Genomic DNA, 21,165 nt, shown 5'->3' with positions numbered 1-21,165 from the left:
ACATCACAATCAAAACCTTACTGCCAACTCTTTTCTTTATAACGTGTAAAGATCCAGCTTTATTAGAAGAAACTAATACCAAAGGTAGGCCTTCTGTGTTGAGAAACTAACATATTTTCGCAAATAATTTCGAATACATATCATATTCTTCCATTAATTTTGAAATATAATGGCTAATACAGTTGTTGGTAGTTCAAAATGTTTCATAAAGAAACGCTGAAACAGAGCCACAGTTCTTACAATGTCAGTGTTACAAAAGCTGGTTTGGGTCTTTCAAGGCCAGATACAAATAGTCATTTATGGATGCCAACAGAACATAAAGTTCATACATGTTAGTCACAAATTCCAGTGTGGATATTTAAATTCCTTCACTAAGCAGCAAAACTGACCTTTTTTATTTGTTTGTTTAAAATCTTATTGTGTAAAGAATGCTGGTGTTAACCTGAAGAGTTAAAATGGTTAAATTATGTCAATGAGACCATAATACATGTAACATTAAACTTCTTGACTAGTTTAACTTTCCAAAACGTGTATCCAGTTGTCCACTGTACTAAAATGTTGTAAAAATGCATATTTTGTAATTGATATAGATATATTGCCATATTGTATTGTTCTCCAAGCACATTCAGACCATGTTGCTACTCAGAATATGTGGCACTAGGTATTAAAACCAGGCATGTTAACACCTACCTGCTAAAGATATCTTTAGCTCTTACTTTAGAAACTAAAAGTTTCTTCGGAAAGTATTTGGTTATTTTGGTCCTTAAATTTAATGTATTTAAGGAATCTCTTCTCACTGATCCAATCGTACATGCCATTATCAACATCACTGTTACATTTCAATTATTATGTTTGAGAATCAACTATATCTATAATCCATAGTTGGTTCCACGCACATTCATTTGCTCTGTTTCTTATCAAGCTAGAAGTTGAGGTCCCAGCATCAGTTGTTGGCAACATCTGCCTGCCGGGGCCAGTTGTCCTCCTCTATCCCAGAGTCGTACTCCTCCTCTGATGGGTCTTTTGTTGGTGCTCTGTGAAGACAAAGTTGCATGGTAATATAACAGGCTTCTTGGTGTGTGTGTGTGTGTGTTTGTATACAGTGCAGCTACATTGCTTACTTTCTTCATTGCCTTTGACATTATTATTATTAGATCTGGCTTTTTAACTTTTTTATAATATTTTGGATCCTAGAAATAATAATAATTTATTTATATAGCACATTTTATACAAGAATTGCAGTACTTACTTCATATATCTGGGTTCAGATTTCCCTTGGACTACATCTTGATTGAGCTCAACAGCCAAGATATCAGAATTTGGCACTTCAAACATGGGTTCCAACAGCAGTTTTTCCTGAATACCAACATACCAATAAAGCTTACTTCATAATGTTTTATAAAAATATTATTAAAAAGTAAAGTACTTCAAGTCACAATAAAAAGGCCATTCAAGTTGTTTTCCTCCTCCTCACCATGATGGAGCGTAGTCCACGAGCACCAGTCTTTCTCTCCAGGGCCATCCTGGCAATGGCTTTTAAGGCACCAGGAGTAACATTCAGTTCACACTGAAATGGAGTTCAAAGGTTATCAGTCAAAACAGTGTTAAGATAGCTAAAGAAAGCCCCCAAGCACCCCTTCCACCTGAACAGGGCCTGGTACTGCCTACCTTGTCCATGCTGAACAGGGCCTGGTACTGCGGCACCACAGCGTTGCGAGGCTCCGTCAGGATGCGCACCAGCGTCTCCTCGTCCAGGCTGTGCAGAGGCACCACGACCGGCAGACGCCCCACGAACTCTGGGATCATCCCAAAGTCGATGAGGTCCCTGGCTTCCACGTGCTTCAGCAGGCGGTCCTTCTCCTCCATCTCCAGCAACGCGTCCGTCTCTCCGCTGCTGTTGGCCTGGTCGGCTGCAGCCGCCGCCCGCCGGCCCTGCCCCATGTTGGACGGCGTGCCAAAGCCAAGGTACTGCACAGAGAGAGATGTTAATGTCATCTGTAGTTCTTCTTCAGAGGTCTTTGCCCCTTCTCCTCCGAGCTCAGTCATTTGGGAGCTTGGGAATCGCATGTTTTTTTTGTACGTTACTTTTTCATTCTTTCTCCTGCTGATAATCCGGTCCAGCCCATTGAAGGCACCAGAGGCTACAAACAGGATGTTTGTGGTGTCGACCTGCACAGTCTCTCCTCGCAGCTTCCTGGAGTTCTTCTCAGGCACATTGACTATGGTTCCCTCCAGGAGTTTAAGCAGGCCCTAGGATGGATGCAGATACATTTTCATCCAAAAAAGCTACATAACTCTGTAATTAATTCCATTAGACATTGATTAAACATTTCAAGACATTCAGTCAAAAATGGCATTGGGATTTTGGCAGTGCAATAACTCGGTGATATTGCGCAAGCCCAGCTGAGAGTGACAGAAGCCAATCTCAGATCTCAGACCAACCTGCTGCACTCCTTCCCCTCCCACATCCCTTAACTGGTGGATTCCGGGCACACTGCCAATTTTATCCACCTCGTCCAGAAAAACGATGCCTACAAAGGCAAAATGAGAGCCCAGAGCATTGGCTAATAGTTCACCTTACACATGCAGTACAGAAAAACATTGGTCAGAAGCACAGACAGTACCTTGCTGTGCTTTTTCTACGGAGTAGTTAGCATCTTGGAGGAGCTTTGCAACGACAGACTCTATGTCCTCTCCTACGTACCCGGCCTGGGTTAGGGTTGTACAGTCACAGATGGCAAAGGGCACATCTAGGCACTTAGCTAAAGTTTGAGCCAGAAGGGTTTTGCCTGAAACAAGAGATATCATGTTCACACAAATAGGTGGCGAATGTTTCTTTTCACTTAGAATATGCATTTACATGGTGAGTCATGACAATCTTTTTAATGTATTTTTACCATTAATGAATTAGACATGAACACAAGCAGTGATGTAATTAGTCATGCCATTGCTGTTGAGGTGCTACTTAATTATATTTGTTTCTTGTATGTTTTATGTTTACATATCTACTCACCTGACCCAGTGGGGCCCAACAGGACAATGTTGCTCTTTTCTAGTTTGATGTTGGTGTGGAGGGAGTCGAGGACCTCTCCCCCCTCTTCTCCTGTGCTGGCTGCTGATTGGCCTGCTGGACAGAGGCACCCAGAGCGTTGCCATGGGGATTTATCCCAGCGATCTGCAGCAGCTCTGTAAACAAGAGATAGAGTAAGCTTGGGATCTGAACACAGGGCAACACTACACAGGGCTGTCACCTAAACACCCTCATAACCAGCTGTCCTAAAAACATAATTGGATTCTGTTATTTAAATGTCCTCCAGTCCTTCTTACTTTTGTATTACTACATCATTAAGAAACCAACCAACATCTTTGTGACATTACTCAACACACTCTGATAACATAAAAACAAAAAAACACTTATCTTGAACTAGTTTTAAATCACATACATGACCAAATGTATGTGTTGCTGCCAAGGGTTATCTACAAATAAATGTTTCACCCAGATTCAGTGTACAGTTACTGTGTGGAGATAGCGTCTGTTTAGCAAGGTTACTGGGTCACAACAGGCCTATCAGTCAGCACATGGCTGGAAGAACATCGCCTTTCCCCAGGATTTTAGTCACATAAGTTCTCAGGGTTGTGTAACACTCAGAGCTGTCAAGTCAAATACACAGTATGCTTTAAAAATAGCTTGCTGATGTTTTGGAAGTAAGTAGTGGCTTTCCCCCACTCAATAGAGACACTTGTGAATGATGAGAGGAAGGGAAGAGGTGGGGTAAGCAGAGGATGTTGGCATTTGTACAACAAGCTATTTACTGATTGAAATGGGAAGGAATCTATAATGATATAATTAATTTTGACAGAGCGTTAATGCAGTAACTTGTTCTGCCATTTACAATGACCACTTACTTGTCAATCTGTATTCATCCTCTCGTCTTCTTATCTCTAGCTCTACAAAACAGGATGAAAGTTGTCATTTAACATTACAACTACTATTAGCTGCTCTCACGCAAGAGTGCCTGAATGAAGCCCTAGTCCTGGATGAGCAACACCAAAAGGTTTTGAAGCAATCGACTTTAACATATACCGAAGAGGCCTATGAGGTGACATCTTACCCTTTCATACTATACTCCTTGTACAAATGCCAAACCATCACAAAGAAGCGTAAAACCATAAACCCTTTTACAATGTACTAAGCCACATATTTTGCCATTTGAAAAACCTGAAAAGTTTGAGACACAAAGCATACAACATGTTTACCACTCCGTGTATGAGGATGGATTACAATATATATCTAGTGTATCTGTTACTGTAGTTGCCATCCCTGTGGTGGATAGACTTATTTACAAATAAACAAACTGTGTTACTGAACATACATTCAAAACCAATGTCAGAAATAGATAATGTCAGAGACCATGAGTGATACGCAGATTTAGACCAATTGTGTACCTCGAGGTGTGAGTGAGGCCTGTTTCTCTGTTTCCACCTGAGGCTTGGCACTAGCGGCAGGGAGGTTGTTGTAGATGCGCTTGTAGTGGTTGTAAACAGCCACCGCCAACACTTTCTTTGCATAGGACTGTCCAACAACATACTTATCGAGGTAAGCGTAGATCTAAGAGACAACGTGAGCAGACAATTCATAAAGTTGGACTTTGGTGTCACACCAACTTCCATGAACGAGCCAGACACTACCCCACATCTGCCCACAGCCTTAAACTAGAACATATTAGGACTGCAAAGATGAACCTTGTCTCACTTGCTTCATAAATGTGTTGAGGTGTGCTACTGCACCTTTTTGGGGGGAGGAGGGGGTTTCTGCTGAAAGGCTAGTTTAGCGGCTTCATTGGCTGATTCCTGCTCCTTATTCAGGCTCTTCTTAGAATCTGTCTCTGACAGCACCACAAAGAAATGATGGCATTTCTCACATTTCACAAAGCGGGTTGAAGCTGAAAAGAAAGAAAGGAGAAGATATTACTTCTCAATCTAATGTGGGTCTGCTGGTGATGATACAGACATACATATACTAGGGGGAGTTTGAAAACCATCGACCACACTGGGGTGCTGTCTAACTTCCAGGGGTACCGTGTAACTCCCGGGGTGCCGTCTAACAATCTATGCAAAATGTGTATACGTTGGTATTTTGCTCACACAATTTCTTCAGAAGTCGGTGAGGCTCCACCATGTGTTTGGAATCATTAAATTATTGAGTAATTTGCCTAGTCCCTATAACCAATCAGGTGTGTGAAGGTCCAAATAAGGGTTCTGTGAAAAGAAATAACTATGCAGAAATAAAGACAAGGCTGAGATGGAAATACACCAACGTAAAAAAGAAAACAAAAAAGATTTAAGGAGACGCTCACATCTAACACCCCCCACGGATAGCTACGTCTAGATTAGAAATTCCTGATAGTTGAATATACATTAAGTGAATTAATGATTACATGTCCTATAGGTGCACAGCCTCAGCCTTCAAGTCCAGCCAGCTGGGTTTGACATGGACAGAGCTGCGCCGTGTGCCTGACCCCCGGCAAGACTCCGCCCCATGGCACCACAATCTCCTCTGGCCTTATACTGCCCTACGTCGGCGGAGCATAACTAGGTGACCTATTTCTTGAACGTATCTTCAACAGCCAGACGTGCAAGTGATGGCAACAGCCTAGCTCTCTGTCACAAACTCACAGGAGCTGAATAATTATTCTGAATGTCACAGAAACCTGTGAAAAAGCTTTATACTCCCAGCTGAAGATATAAGAGCACATTTGATTATTAAACCTAGATCTAATATGTTCAGTTGCACTTTCAGTTCTACAAAAGTTCAGTATTTGGGCCTTCATGTGCTAGCATAGCTTCCACCAGGAGGGAGTAGTTATGTAAAGGGAGTATTTTTAGCATTACACAATATGCCTGAGACCAGTTGCCCACCACTTTTGACATGCCCTATAGATGTGTGATCACTGAGCAAAGACAGTTAACACTAGCTCTGCTTAAAGAGAGCAGGTCAGTAGAAAGTTGCTGAGGCCTGGACTACCATATTCCCTTACTAATACGCCTAACAGCTGCTGAGCATGTTATTTAGATCAATAATCTCCTACTGGGCTTACCAGGAGAAGGAAAAGCAAGGTTATATACAGTAGCACATTTATGGAAATTCCCTTCTTATTAAATACAGTGAGCATTTTCTATCACTGTGCACATTTTTCTTTATTGCAGCAATATTGTTCCCATGCTCCTGTTTAGAGTCCAAAACACACTAGCAGTCTGACAAAAAAAGCAGGGATCTGATGATGGGCCTCTGTTGGTTTTCTGGGAACACTTTATTGGTCAGTTGGAGGTGAATAGGACTCTGCATCAACCTAAACAATCCCCCATGGCTGTTAGTTTTAGAAGAACACTTCCAAAGTGGTTGAATATGTCTGGCTGGGCATTAACATCACCCAGATCCAGACAGACAGGCCCAGTGGACACATTTTAGTTCAGCAACATAAATACTTTTGTATTTAGTAAAGTTGATGTTTTGTTGTTTAGCTGTAATACCTTTGTGTATTGATATGTCAGATTAAATATCTCTTAATACAGAACCACAACCAAAGTACCTCCACCATGACACCAGTGAGCACCATGTTTTGTATATATATTTGTGGTAACTTCTGGCCAATGAGGTGGTTTTAGGCTAAACACGTATATAATAACAATCTTGGAATCAAGCACTTACACACAAAGGTTTCTACGTGCGTGCAGGCGTCTCCACATTTAGGACAGCGCAGCTGGCTGCCCCCCTTTCCCGAGCCTCCAGAACTGCCTCTCTTCATCTCACTGGCTGATTTCTACCATGACATTTAAAAGCATGAATAGGGATAACATTCTCAAACATTAAATGCAATGACTCTGCATGACAGACTAGGTTCAGGCTCATAAACTTCTTCTAGACTAATTTCTAAACAGCATTTTAATAAGACGGTGAGAATTCTGTTACGCAATAAATGTCAAACCACTTAGGGTTGTGATGGGCCAACACATACCAAGAAAACAAAACAAATGTACCTTCCCTCCATCTCCATCTTTTACATCTTTAGATGAAAAATATACAGATGTTTCGGAGAATGACCTGACCGGAGCTCTCCTTGTCAATCGCACACCAGGTGTTCCTGGTCTACTGATGGAGAACACCTGAGCTCTAGAGTAGGAGACACCTGCAGACATGTCACATGGTCATAAACACATCACGGCCAACAACAGCTCTTAAAATAGCTCTAACACTTCCAACAAATATACAATAAAATGAAATATACACTGTACTTGGAACATATCTACCAATATTACTAAGTAGGAAGAAAAATCCACAGTGCCCAAGCGATCAGGCTACACATTTAACCTGTGAGCATACCTTTTTGAGAGGTTATGAACAACCTCGCCGCTGATCTGCAAGTGCAGGACATGATCTTCTTTTTATTTGAGCAATGGAAGAAATGTTCTATTTTCAGAATTTGCGTTAGACTAGCTGTAGCTAGTAAATAGAACACAATGTTCCGACAGCATTCAGTGCTGCGCTCGAGCTCAATGTCACCGTTGCCGGTCCAAATCTGTAAGAGTGGAATTAGAATCACTAATTAGCTAACTACTTTTACTTAATAACACATGCTGTTTCACTGTTGTGAAACAAGTAGCTCGTAAACAGCCAGTTAGCTAACTAGCTAATGTGAATTACATGCTATTAGGCTAGAGTAAGAGAAGAACAATTTCAACTTAATTGGGGAAATTTTCCGATATTACTGTTGAACTTACTCAGGTTATCGCAAAAATGCTTGACTGCAAGAATCATAGAAAAAAGCAACGCAGTATTCATGAAATTGCAGCAGCAGCAGGAGCACACTTTGCTTCACTGTTATAAGTCTCACGTCATGCATCGACAAAACCCTGGTGTTATGACAGATACTGTGCTGTGTTTCGAGAAGCACTATTGCTGCGCAGGTTTGCGCATGTTGCCACTTTAAACCACATAAATGTGCGTATGATCTGGTATCTTCAATGCTTTTACAGTTTACACATACCTGCACAAAACATGTGCTTTAGTATGATTTAAACCATGTGACGAGATGATAAAACAAACGGAGATATAAAGTTGGACACGATTTGATGATCAAGTCATCTAAATTAAATTAACCAGTTGACCAATACAGCGAGATTACCATTCATTATTTATTTGCAAGGTTTAATCCCTTTTTAAGTGTGCAACTGATGATGTAGGCAAGTGATTAAATCAGTGGAAGCACAGAAAAGGAAAGCAGGCTATAGTATTGAAACGCACCAGCGCAAAGAAACACGGAAGTACATGCAAATAATGTCATATGACCAAATGGCTAGGTATAGAAGCGATGTAAAATGCCTCTAATCCATGGATAACAGTCAACGGATACATTGAATGCTATCCAAAGAGAAATCGGTAAAAAATTATTTTGCATTTAAGATCCTCTTCCTTGAGGGATTGGACCAAATGTGCTTTAACATTGTTTTTGACTTCATGACATTCTTGTTACGAGCTGGAGAGTGCGAGCTAGCTTGTTACCGCTACGTCGTCACGAGTGTTGCTTGTGCTGCGGCGTGCTCTCTGTCACAGAGACATCTATGGTCTGTCAGGCAGTTTTCTTGACAATCGTCGTTGATTTCAATTTGGTGTACTCATAAAAGTTTAACCTCAAAGGAAGTAGTAAAGTTAATACTGGTTGGCTTAAATAGGAAAGCTAGCTAGCTATAGTTAAGCTATTTGTTGTACAAGTTTATCGATATCATCATGCTTTTCTTTATAGCTAGTACAGTATCAGCTTGTCTTCTCAGAAATGGAGGAGATACGAGTATCCCCGGACTACAACTGGTTCCGAAGCACAGTGCCTCTGAAACGAGTGAGTTTTTAAAATTGTTATTACAGGCTCTTATTATGACATCTGTACAAAAGGATATAACATGGTGTAACTGCAAAGATCGTATGTTTTCTGACATAATTCAACCAACTGGGATTTCTTTTCAAAATGTTTGCGGTGATGTTACCACATACCGTCCCTTGCCATGGTCATTGTGTGTTCACTGCTTATTGAATTTGAATCACTAAGCCACAGTCAAAGAAACAGTCTAAATCAGTCCCCTGTTTCACTACAGATAATTGTGGATGATGATGACAGCAAGGTCTGGTCCTTGTACGATGCAGGACCAAAGAGCATTCGGTGTCCCATAATATTCCTTCCCCCTGTCAGTGGGACAGCAGAGGTGTTCTTCCAGCAGCTCCTAGCTCTCACAGGCTGGGGCTACAGAGTGATCTCGGTAAGATGAGAAAAGTTAGCCCTAGACTATCAACAGTGGCGTAGTCTTGTAGGAAGTAGTGGACTCGCTGTGAATTTACAAATAGTCTCTGCAGTCCCCCACCAATGTATCCGTCCTCATTTTACATTGTAGATGCAACAAATGTGTGTGAAATTTAGACTATACTGTTCAGTAACCGCCCATAGTTAAGGTATCAAACTCTTACGGATAATTTAGCAGTTGGTCAAAATATATGTATTTGTATATGCACAACCATGCATGTATGTGGTTCTGATGTTTGGAGTTGATTTACTCTTGTGTGCATGTGTCTGTATTACCATTTAGAAAACTAATAGTGAGACAGTTTTTACAATGAGTCGAACCTTGGTTTTTGAATTGAATGTTTAGGAAGTTCATGGCAGTGATTCTGTCCTGTGCTCTCTTTTTACATATTAGCTGCAATATCCTGTGTACTGGGATCTTTTGGAATTCTGTGATGGTTTTCGGAAATTGCTGGACCATTTGCAGTTGGATAAGGTTTATAACTTGTCATAAATGCTTTCAGTCAAACCTTCCCAATTACTATCTATGCTGTTATGTGTGGTTAAAAAGTGACGTGATCTACCATGGTCTCACTTCTGCTTCAGGTCCATCTGTTTGGTGCCTCATTGGGTGGATTCCTGGCTCAGAAGTTTGCTGAGTGCACGCACAAGTCCCCCAGAGTGCATTCCCTGGTCCTGTGTAATTCCTTCAGTGACACATCCATCTTTAATCAGACATGGACAGCCAACAGGTATGAGTCTCTGGCATCCGGGAGTGCCCATCACATGTCTTTGTATTTTCCATTTATCCACCATCCTTCACTGGAGAGTTTGTGAGGAACTGCTACAACCATCATGTTTTTTGGTCCCTTTATCCAGCTTTTGGTTGATGCCTGCCTTCATGTTGAAAAAGATTGTTCTTGGGAACTTCTCAAAAGGACCTGTTGACCCCAAAATGGCGGATGCTATTGACTTCATGGTGGACAGAGTAAGCTTTCCACTCCACGTCATCCCATACTCCCTCCTCTCTCTCTACTTCCTTTTTTCCCTAAACAGAAATAGTCATATCTCCTTTAAAGATCCTGTAAAGTGGAATTGAAAATTAGTTTAAAGGTCCTCACACCACAGAAGAATGTGTTGTTAATTACCCATCCGAATAAAAAAACACAGACAAGTATGTTAAATTAGGCTCTGAAAATGTGAGAAAAGCAGCAGTTTCTGCTTAAGACTGGGGGGGGGGGGGGGGGGGGGGGCGTGTTGCCTGTAGGAGCTGAATCTCCGCCCCCCCAAATGTATTGAATTTAGCAACAACAGCAACACTAGCTAAATCAATTGCAGATATCAGAACAGACCTACCTGCAGTCTCTGAGTGTTTAATGTATTAATTACTTTGTCTTTGCATCGTACCAGCTGAGTAACAGAATGCAACCGTCAGTGATCTAACGTAGATAGGTCGCTCTGACGTAGATAGGTCGCTGTGATGTAGAAGCGGTCGGGTTTTGTCCCCGCCTATACAAAACCTGAGCTTAAAATGGAAAATAATTGTTCAACGGTTTAAATCCACATTTCAGTGTGACAAAGTTTTCGCGCTTTGCGCATGCCTTCAGGAACTTATTTTGCATGTATATAATGTCCTGAGATGCAAATCATGGAATTTCCTTTACAGGATCTTTAAGGATTCAAGCAGTCTTTGAAGAAAACAGCTGCTGTCTTTGATGTAACTACAGTATATAACCAGGCAAATAGTCTGGGCTTTTTAAGGTTTCACGTGAATGTGATATCTTACTTAGTTCCCAGAACTGTTATGAATGTGTGTCCACATGCCAGGCGAAGGTTACATTTATTTGCTTGTAAATTGAATGACAAAGCTGTCTCTGTTCTGCTGTTTCTCTTTTCCCTGCCGTGTTTCCTGTGGGTGTACTGTAGCTGGAGAGCCTGAACCAGAGCGATCTAGCCTCTAGGCTCACACTCAACTGTCAGAACTCCTACGTAGAGCCGCACAAGATTAAGGACATCGCTGTGACCATTATGGATGTAAGAGGCAGTACTTTGAATATTGTTTTCATTCATGCAAATGCTAGCCAGTTATGTACATTTACATGTCTATTGTTTTTTAAGGTGTTTGACCAGAGCGCCCTCTCACTTGAGGCCAAGGAAGAGATGTACAAGTTGTATCCAAATGCTAGAAGAGCTCACCTCAAAACCGGTGGAAACTTCCCGTACCTGTGCAGGAGTGCAGAAGTCAACCTTTACATACAGGTGAAAACAGACGTTTAGGCTTTCTATTTTTCAATAGACAGATTGATCACAATGGAAATGTTACTGTATTCTGAGTCGTAGTTTTTTGTGTTCACTCCTAACTCTTGTCTTTATCCTGCTCTGAAGATACACTTGCGTCAGTTCCATGGGACCAGGTATGCGGCCATCAATCCCGCCATGATTAGCGCTGAGGAGCTGGAGGTACAAAAGAGTCACCTAACCAGTAGCAGGGACAGTGACGATGACCAATGACACTATGTTACATAGCAGTGTCTTGGTTCTTGATTGGGTGGACAAACAGAACTATGGGCACTTTTCCTCAACCAGCAAATCGGCAGATGTTTTACTGCTCATCAGACACCACTATTGGTCAGTGATATGCTGATCTCTTGTATTTTTTTCTACAATGTTGAATACAATCAATCAACAGGTTGAATTGAGGATATTTTTACTTTCCAGAAAATAAAAACAATATTTTAATAATCACTGTTACTGTAAATACAAATAGTTGTGCTTTAGTTGGAAAGAAACTTCATATGATGCCATATTATGAACCCTTTGCCTTATGTGATATACAGTTATTTTATTGCTGTTTCTAGATGTTGCACTTTTGAATTGTCTGAATGCTTTGTTTTCCTTGTTTGTTTATGGTTAACCATGCCAACTGTTGGTAAGAACTGAAGCACTGATTACTGAGTAACATCAATCATAAGATGTTATAAGAAATTGAATTAAAAACAGTACTACTTATAATGTGACAAGTATACATTTAATTTGCGGTTCAATTAAAGTCTTGAACAGATATGCCGTGTGTCATGCACATAAATCAATGTCGTAAAAGGAGAAATCCATGTGTTTTTTTGTTTTGTTTTTACAAATTGACAAATAAGATGTACACATTCTTCTAAATTCTTTACATTTGTAATTGTCGATTTCTAAAGGAAAGCGACAATAGAGCTATCAAATGCCATTATACCAGTGCATTTCAGTTGAGCATCAATGAGGTGGAAAACATTATATAAATGGTTCAAAACGGACTTTTCACAAGATATTGCATTTTATAGTAAGTCAGAATATGTTTTCACGATAAGCTATTGTGCTGCATAGAAGATCAGTTGGCATTTATCACATTTCAGTTCACATTAGTAAGTCCTATAGAGTAGTGGGCCACTGTATGGTATACTGTACACACACCACTTGTGTGAGTGTGACGCTAACTATGAAATAGAACTATGTCATTCTAAATGAGGTCCTATGTTCTTCATATTGGGAGATAAATATTTGCAAAATAAAAACATCCATATGCCTCACAGGCAAAATAAAATCAAACAGTTTTACGTGGTGTACGAGGAAATAGCCCTTGTGTATGGAAATATGAATATACAAAATCAAGTGTTCATCCAGACCTCATATAGCCACTCTTTTCATTTACACAGTTATTGCATGCATTTTACATTTGTATTTTAGTAAACATTGGACATGACATAATTTATGAGCACATTTTCCCAGTGTAGTTGGGATCTCCGTAGTGTTTAGTTCCTCCAATCATATGTGCAGAGCATCATACACTAATATAGTCAAGGGTGTACAGAGGTATTTGGAATATACCCACTTCTCTTTCCTGGACCCACCACAAATGATCCTCTATTAGAGTACACCTATTTCTGCAGTCAGCAACACACCACTGGAGTCACATAGCAGAACATTTTTTGGGGGAGCTGGTGTCTGCATTTGCCTTCTGTCTGATGCTTTCTGTTGGGTTAAAACAGACTAGGAATCACCAGCAGAAACACATTAACTAGACCAATAACCATCAATAACCAGTAATCAGACAGGACCATTGTAATTACACAATATGTACAAAGAAGGAGAACGTGTTACGATATGTGAGCAGCTGCTCCATGCCAACAGAGTTGTGAAATGTTTCTGTCATGTTTCTAACATGAGTTGTGTTGATGTAGGAGTCCCAGATGTAGGAATCTCCCTGATGCCAGAGGCCCCTCTGTACTTGCCTGCTAGGTCTGTCCTGGAGATGCCCACCAGGCCCTCATACAGGCCTTTGATTGGATTCTCCCCGGCAATCATCACTCCATGCAACCAGATCAACAGCATTCTATGGCCATGCTCCTTAAAGCTCTTTGTACCTGTGATTTGAAAAATATTTTGTGTTTATTTCAAGTGGCTGTAAAGCAAAACTTAAAATTTGTTTTAAGTTCATCACACCACAGAAGAATGTGTTGTTAACTACCCATCCAAATTAGACACTGACAAGTATGTTAAATTAGGCTTTGAAATTGTGAGAAAATCAGCAATCTTCTCTGCTTGATACTGGGGGGGTGTGTCGCCTGAAGGAGCTGAAGCTCCGCCCCCTCAAATTTATTGAATTTAGCAACAAAAGAAACAACTAGCTAAATCAATTGCAGATATCAGAACAGACCTACCTGCAGTATCTGAGTGTTTTATGTGTTAATTACTTTGTCTTTGCATCTTACCACCTGAATAACAGAATGCAGGTTATATAAACCTTCTGTGATCTGACGTAGATAGGTGCTGTGACGTAGATATGTTGGGTTTTGGCCTGCCTAAACAAAACCTGAGCTGAAAACGGGTGAGAAACTGTTCGACGGTCTAACTCCACATTTCAGTGCGACAAAGTTTTACACGTAAAACTTTCACACGTATATAATGTACTGAGAAGCAAATCATGGAATTTGCTTTACAGCACCTTTAACCTATATTTATTCAGGCAAAAAACAATGAATACATTTTTCAAATGACAGCATGAATACAGAGCAACATAGTCATGAAGCAAACAATAAACATCAACAATGGACCAAGAAATGTAAATAAATAGTGAAATAAATAAACTGATTGGGAAACAATGGTAGTGAAGGTCCTAAATGGAGGCGTTTACTACAGACCAGCTTACCTGTCCACTGCTGTTCTATGGCACGTATGTGTGCGTCGGTGAAGCCCCAGGACTGGGCCAGGATCTTCCACTCCCCATAGGTCAGGTGCTTTGTGGCCAGCCTCCACATGACAGAGCGGAGGTGCTGCGTCTCCTGCTGGTGGTCCTGCCTGAAGCTCAGTTGCTTCCCCTCCCAGGAGTCACCGCTGCTGACGTTTTCCTGCGAGGGAGGAAGACCGAGAGTTGACACTGCTAACTGCCTGACAGTCCAACTAAAGTGCACAGAAAGACTTGTTTTGGGGCTGGCGCCATGTCAGCCTAGTTTAGGGCTGAACTCACTTTCTCCCATTTGTAAAAGCGGTCTGCTTTGATGATCATGTCCACCAGGACAACGTGACCTCCTCGTGCTGCCACCTCCAGACACGTCTTCCCTTGCTGAGTGTGACATCACAGGAAGAAAGAACACGGGGTTTAATTAACTGGCATGAATAAACAATAATAACAATGAGGATGATAATAATATTAATGACAATCACATGCTATGGCTTCCCCGATTGATAGTCAAGTGAGATAACTAACGTACTGTATACGTGTCTGAAAAGTTTTTTTTTATCATGATACAGCAGCTTTAAGCGTTAGTAGTGTTCATTTGCCCTCAGGTTAAAGTGTAATGTTGTGTATCTTAACTTAACTGCCAGAGGTTATAAGTGGAGCTACAGTCTAAAAGTAAAACTATTAGCCACCAGTCGTCCACTTTCCGATCTGTTAGTGACATCATATCAGCAGTTTCTTTCAATCTTAAAGCCTGCTGTCAAACTCTTGTGTTTAGGGGTAGACCTGGGTTCTACTGGAAGAAATCCATGATATACACCATTATGTATACGTGACATGTTCCTGAGTAAGACTGGGTGGAGTACCTTGTCCCTGAGGTTAAGGTTGACCCCAACTATAAGGATCATCTCAGCAATGTCCTGGCGTCCGTGTTCTGCTGCGATGTGCAGGGCTGTCTGCTGCCTCTGTAAGGAGTCAGGTGAGAGAGGTCAGAGGCTATCTGAAGACTCAAAACGACGCAGTCAAGCTGCAGACCTAATCAGTGTTTAGTACAGATATGGGTCCTTTTAGGTCCTTCACCTTAAAGCTGAAACATAGTCAACACAAGGTGGGACGGTCTAAGACAAAACAAGTTTCACTTCCCATAACTGAATAAAGGGTGGTTTAGTTTCAAGTTTCATTGTCAGGTGCACAGAACAACACAAGGTCAGACTGGGCACTGAAATTCTGGGGACAAGACAATGCAAGCAACCTAGCATAACATAGTTCATTCATAGAATCATTTAAAACATATTTCCACTGAAGTATCACAGATAAACCAACACAAGGATTCTTGTGACAGATGACATTCTGTAATATCATTTATTAGTAGTGTAGTTAAACCACATACAGTCATTGTACAGTTAATATAACATAGGTTTTTCCTTTGCAGTGGAAACAAGACTTACATTGTCCACGATGTCCAGGTCACATTCTGCATCTATCAGTAGTTGAACAATCTCTGTGTGATTGTTGAGCACAGCTAGGTGCATAGGTGATATGTGTTGCTATGTAAAACAAAAACAATGTGATTAAAAACAAACATTGCCATAACATATGTTGATGTCATGGCATTTTACATGGACCAACAGTGTACATTTCCTGCAGTTAAACCTGCAGGAAAGGGCTCCCTCTGCTGGTCAAGCTGGTCATCATGACAATATGGACATACTTGGCAAGGCTTTGAGATACTTGGCGTCTTTAAATTCTCAAAATTAGAAATTGGTTCTGCTTTCCAAGGCTTTGGGAGTAAGCAGGGTTTACTGCCCCAGACACTGCAACTGATCCTCTAGCTTTACGATGGTGGATCATATCTAAAGACGTATGGATTTCCTGTGTTTTGTCTACAGGTCTTTGTGGTTCTTGCTCGCCTTTGGCTATCACGCAGACAGCCACCACCCCCCAGCTCATACAATACTGTCATGAACCACAGCTGGGTTACCATGAACACACAGCGGACAAAACTGCTTTCATGATCCTGAGCCTGCTGTAACATCAACAGTTAGGCTGGAACACTTGAGTTCTACCCAGGTAGTGGATAAGAGATGGTGATGATGAGCAGTCAGGCTAATAATGATACTGAACTCCTTCATGTCATAGTTGACAGGTCTTACCAAGCCACTTTGTTCTTTAATCACAGAGCAAAAGTAAAATTAGCAAAAAACGAATTGAACTAAACTTGCTTAACTACATGCTCTTATGGTTTCTTCCCTTTGGCACTTATTTTGGTTGTTCACAGTACGTGCTTCATGTTTTGGTTACTTGCAATGTTTTTGGGGCTATCTTGTTGTTATTATCAGTGACTTATGCACTTTGTAAAGCTCTCTCTTGGAAGTCGCTGTGGATAAAAGCGTCTGCTATATGAACAAATGTAAATGTAAATGAAGTTGACTTGAAGTACTTACATGGTCTACGGTGTCTGTGTTGACTCCAGCCTCCAGCAGCATTCTGGCCTCCCTGTCATGGCCATGCTGAGCCACATAGTGGAGAGCGTTCATGTTCTTCTGCAGGGAGACCACAACACCACCATGGGTCATGCTACAGGTTTACCTATCAGACCACATTTCTGACGGTGTCTTTAACAGGTGGACTCCAAGTTCTAGACACATCTCAACATTACCACAATTTGAAGTGCCACAGCAAAGTGTCTGCTTAATTATGTAAATGACAGATGTCAGTTTAAGATTTTTCAGGAATTTCCCCCCCAAAAATCTAAAAACAGGTTTTCCCTTTGTCATCATGGGTCATTGAGTGTAGTGTGATGTCATACACTTGACAATGCCATTTACAACACAATAACATTTGCTGAAAGGGAAGGGGTCCAAATACCTTCTGAAGTCATTGTATGTGTACAGAAACACTTACGTTTGTAAGTGAATTGACGTTGCAGCTGGACTCCAGCAGTAGTTGAACACATTCATAGTGACCTCCATCAGCAGATATGTGCAAAGCTGTCAGTCCATCCTGGAAATATAAGGTACATAGATATGAAGTCTTCTTTGTACGCCACGTGTGTGTGCACAGTACTCAGTGCTTTGGGTCAAAGATACAGAAAGCCTACTCACTATGTTTCTCTCGTCAATATCCACTCCAATCTCCATGATCTTCTGCAGCACCTCTGTATGTCCATGCTTGGCTGATAGATGCATGGCAGTATTCTCCTTCTGTTTCACATGAACGATAACAGATAACCATGATATCATGTCCCCTATAGTCACCTGTTCCACAAACAACATATTCATAAAGGTGAATGTGTGGATAAGGGTTTGTGTGTGCATGTGTGTGCTTGTATAGTGTATGTGAAAGCATGTATGTGCTTTTATTTCAAACAAATAGTGATTATAGTCCACACACACCCTGGTGTCCTGGAAAAGGGAGTCCTACCTTGTCCCTGAGGCTGTGTGTACAACCCATCCCTATGAGGAAGTCCACCACCTCCAGCTGGCCATGCTCGGCTGCCAGGTGAAACGCTGTCTTACCAGACTGGCAGAGTACAGAGATCCAGGGGTTATCAAACACACACATATACACACAGGCACACAAACACACAGAGCACAGAAGCATGAAGCATACAGCACTGTAAACCCTTGAGGCCTTTCTGTGTACTGAGGGAGGTGGCATTGAAAGAATCCATAAAGTCAACACCAAAGGTATTCTGTTGCCTAGCCAGGGAGCAGGATGGCTGTGGGAGGCAAGGCGCAGCAGCAGTCACCTTGTCCACTCTGTCAATCCTCACGTCCTCCAGGTCCTCCATGATGAACTCCAGTAATGAGATGTGACCTCGCTGAGCAGCACAGTGCAACATGCTAAGACCATTCTGTGGGATAGAGAGACACACACAAATAAACAGATGTACAAAACAGATTGGGAACCCCTAGAAAAGTATGTTACCATAGATTAGTAAACATGTCTTCTCTTCGCACACTTTCCTGACTGACAGTCACTGAAGCTGACCTCACCTTGTTTTCACAGTTGAGCTTGGCTCCACTGGCCACCAAGATCTGCAGGACCTTGAGATGACCAAACCAGGCTGCCAGCAACAGAGCATTCATGCCAAACTGTGGAGACACAAACTAGACTTAGATTATCATTACATCATAACATGTAATTGCATTGCTAGAAGCACATCATTTGTGAAAGTACCTATCCCACTAATATTGTTTGTCGAACTGTTTTTCTCCCCCAGACTTAACAGGTAATTACAGTGAGCTATCTGTTATTTACTGTAGTACCAAATCATAAGTATTGTCCCGATTGTGTTTGCATGTGTGTGTTTGTGTTTGTGTATGTGTTTTTCTGTGTCAATGCTGTGTTTGTATGTGCGTGTATGCATGCCTGTGCTGTGTGTATGTATTTATGTGTGTTTAGGTGTGTGTTTTAAGCGTGTCCGTGTGAGTGTGTGCGTTTGTCTGTACATACACTGTCCTCCTCGTCCACCTCTGTGTCATGGTCCAGTAACAGGCGCAGAGCCTGCTCATTTCCTGCACCAGCTGCCCAATGTAGAGCTTTACGGTCTATCTGAGGAGAGAGAGAGAGACATTGAAATAGAGAACTAGAGAGAAAGAGGGAGACCTATAATGATCCTGAGTTTCAGTACTATGGAATAATGCATCCAGTACTGCCAAGTCAAGAAAAACAACTGAATGGGCTCTGAACTGGGCTCACATCCTGTTTCCGGGACAACAAGTGTGTTTCCCTCCTCTGTCTGAGACTAAAGCCAGGACAGCTAGGAGCTGTCACTGATTCGAAGACCATTGGTTAACTCACTTCCAGACCTCCAAACCAGCAGAATGTTACAATATAGCTTTTAACAGTGTGTATGTGCATGTGCATGTGTGTGCGTGCAGTCTCACTTTGTTTTTGGCCTTGATGTCCACTCCTTTCTTCAGTAGTTCCTGCATTTTTTCGGTGTCATTCTTCTTAGCAGCATCATGGAACTCCTTCTCTGATCGGAGAACTGTAAACAAAGAGTCACAGTAGACATGGTCTAAACAGGGCACTGCTGGAATACCCATCAGTACTAGCAGCTTTTAATACTACCATCGATGAAATGGTAAATCCACTACTCAATGCATGTTTTAGATCTACATACTAATGTCCATCATGCACAAAACAGTCACCTTAACATTTAGAACGAGGAAAATGCTAAAAAAAAAAAAAATGTTGAACTTATTGCTCTCGAGTTGTTCAATTTTAAACCATTGAGGTGATACATGTGAAAATACATATAACCAGACCTAGATTAATTTGTTATATATGGTCAGGTAGGCGTTTAGTAGCCTTGTTATTTAATCAAACAGACGACCAACTGAATTTGCATTACCAGCAATGAGCATCCTAACTACGGTAATAATGCAAGCACAAGCGCACGGACTTACGGATATCATCTTCTGACACCAGGTCGTCTTCCATTCTATTTGTGGTTCAGAGAATCATAAAAAATTATTAGTTTGGTTAATCTAATATCGATAGAATTTTTCTGATCATGCCATTCCTGCTATTTCTACGCACTGGAAGACTTCCACTACAGCGTGCCACACACATCCGGGTACAAACGGGGATGGACCTAGCCCACATTCATAACAAAAACGGATCAGAGAAAGTCTGGGACAATTAATATCTTAATCAAATCCAAAGTCAATTGTCATTTTTTCAAGTATTGTTAATGTCATTGCTGTCCATCTGAGCCTAGGTAGACTAACAATAATATTTTGATAAAAGAAAAGTTCACAATAGCCTACAATATCCTCAGTAGGCTATTACGTAATTATAGTCGTCTAGATTCACGGCCTCTATCTGATTTTTTAGTTATTGCCTGGTGTGTGAAGACTTCTGAGCACATCCTCGGACCCCAAATCTCATTAAATAATATGTCTACCACTAGGGTGCGACATGTCCTCGCAAACTGGCAAATCGCTGATTGCGAAAGGGTTTTTATCAGACCCGAGTTTGTGATAGCTGACACATTTCCATCGCCTGCAACAGAATTAAGAGGGTTACAAAGCTTAAGAGAGTAGAAAATATCCAGAATGACAGAATTATTTTAGGATTATTGTGTTCCTCATCATTCAAATTCTAGTCATGCTAATTTGATTACAGTAAAATAGGTTAAAAAATAGCATGAGCATAAGAGGGAACAGAAATAATGATCTGATCTATTCTGAAACTCGCCTTGATAGAGATAACATCAGGATATTTATTTTCTCTCAGTCTTCTCTTAGATGAGCCGTGCTCAGGCAGATACAGTCATATTGTAGACCTGGTACTGGTGTTGGCCAACATGTTACAATAGGGACTTGACTGGTATTTTATAGCCCCCAGACTGTTTTGTATTGGGGAATCATCATAAACAGTAGTTTTGTTGACTCTCACATAATCATTTTTTCTTTGTACTTAAGTCCTATACTCTCCTCACCATCGCTCAACACATTTGATTGAGGAATATATCTGTGTGTAAAAAGTTAATTGTTCATCTGATAGCTTGTCAATGACAAATATTTATACATTGTCTTTATTTACATTATATTATTTACATGTTATATTCTGCTAGCATTTCACTTACATATTGTATACGTGGAA

The 21,165-nt window shown here is 41.1% G+C and overlaps 3 protein-coding genes across 5 annotated transcripts; 1 reads left to right on the top strand and 2 right to left on the bottom strand.

Annotated features, from left to right (window-relative positions):
• Positions 1 to 795: 795 nt before the first annotated feature.
• clpxa (caseinolytic mitochondrial matrix peptidase chaperone subunit Xa) lies at positions 796 to 7,572 on the bottom strand. The gene is given in 15 exon segments (XM_084682706.1): positions 796 to 1,034; positions 1,250 to 1,356; positions 1,475 to 1,567; positions 1,669 to 1,968; positions 2,086 to 2,250; positions 2,443 to 2,531; positions 2,625 to 2,789; positions 3,014 to 3,097; positions 3,100 to 3,186; positions 3,907 to 3,948; positions 4,447 to 4,609; positions 4,789 to 4,943; positions 6,710 to 6,821; positions 7,039 to 7,187; positions 7,382 to 7,572. Coding segments are annotated over 15 exon segments (1,854 nt in total). The 5' UTR covers positions 7,434 to 7,572; the 3' UTR covers positions 796 to 943.
• A 719-nt stretch (positions 7,573 to 8,291) lies between these two features.
• On the top strand, positions 8,292 to 12,392 carry spg21 (SPG21 abhydrolase domain containing, maspardin). Of its 2 annotated transcripts, none has more exons than XM_084682798.1 (9): positions 8,292 to 8,437; positions 8,802 to 8,894; positions 9,148 to 9,309; positions 9,745 to 9,825; positions 9,936 to 10,081; positions 10,209 to 10,317; positions 11,256 to 11,363; positions 11,448 to 11,588; positions 11,715 to 12,392. In XM_084682798.1, exons 1-9 carry the CDS (start codon positions 8,417 to 8,419, stop codon positions 11,838 to 11,840), a joined length of 987 nt encoding a protein of 328 aa, XP_084538924.1. In that variant the 5' UTR covers positions 8,292 to 8,416; the 3' UTR covers positions 11,841 to 12,392. The 2 variants fall into 2 exon arrangements, with proteins under 2 accessions (XP_084538924.1, XP_084538926.1); XM_084682800.1 differs by having other exon boundaries at positions 8,315 to 8,437; positions 8,830 to 8,894.
• A 193-nt stretch (positions 12,393 to 12,585) lies between these two features.
• ankdd1a (ankyrin repeat and death domain containing 1A) lies at positions 12,586 to 20,336 on the bottom strand. Of its 2 annotated transcripts, XM_084682797.1 has the most exons (15): positions 19,965 to 20,336; positions 19,440 to 19,543; positions 19,006 to 19,104; positions 18,546 to 18,644; positions 18,299 to 18,403; positions 17,971 to 18,069; positions 17,652 to 17,750; positions 17,452 to 17,550; positions 16,992 to 17,090; positions 15,996 to 16,094; positions 15,414 to 15,512; positions 14,836 to 14,931; positions 14,518 to 14,716; positions 13,601 to 13,732; positions 12,586 to 13,340 (listed from the first exon to the last, which is right to left on the bottom strand). In XM_084682797.1, the coding sequence occupies exons 1-15, from the start codon at positions 19,996 to 19,998 to the stop codon at positions 13,279 to 13,281; spliced, it is 1,524 nt and encodes a 507-aa protein (XP_084538923.1). In that variant the 5' UTR covers positions 19,999 to 20,336; the 3' UTR covers positions 12,586 to 13,278. The 2 variants fall into 2 exon arrangements, with proteins under 2 accessions (XP_084538923.1, XP_084538922.1); XM_084682796.1 differs by having other exon boundaries at positions 12,586 to 13,732.
• Between the last annotated feature and the right edge of the window lie 829 nt (positions 20,337 to 21,165).

Source organism: Hypomesus nipponensis, chromosome 19 (genome assembly GCF_054491055.1).
Source record: "Hypomesus nipponensis isolate SF chromosome 19, ASM5449105v1, whole genome shotgun sequence".
Taxonomy (NCBI): domain Eukaryota; kingdom Metazoa; phylum Chordata; class Actinopteri; order Osmeriformes; family Osmeridae; genus Hypomesus; species Hypomesus nipponensis.
The sequence above is the reverse complement of the archived record's forward strand: the minus strand, read 5'-3'. Positions and strand labels throughout refer to the sequence as shown.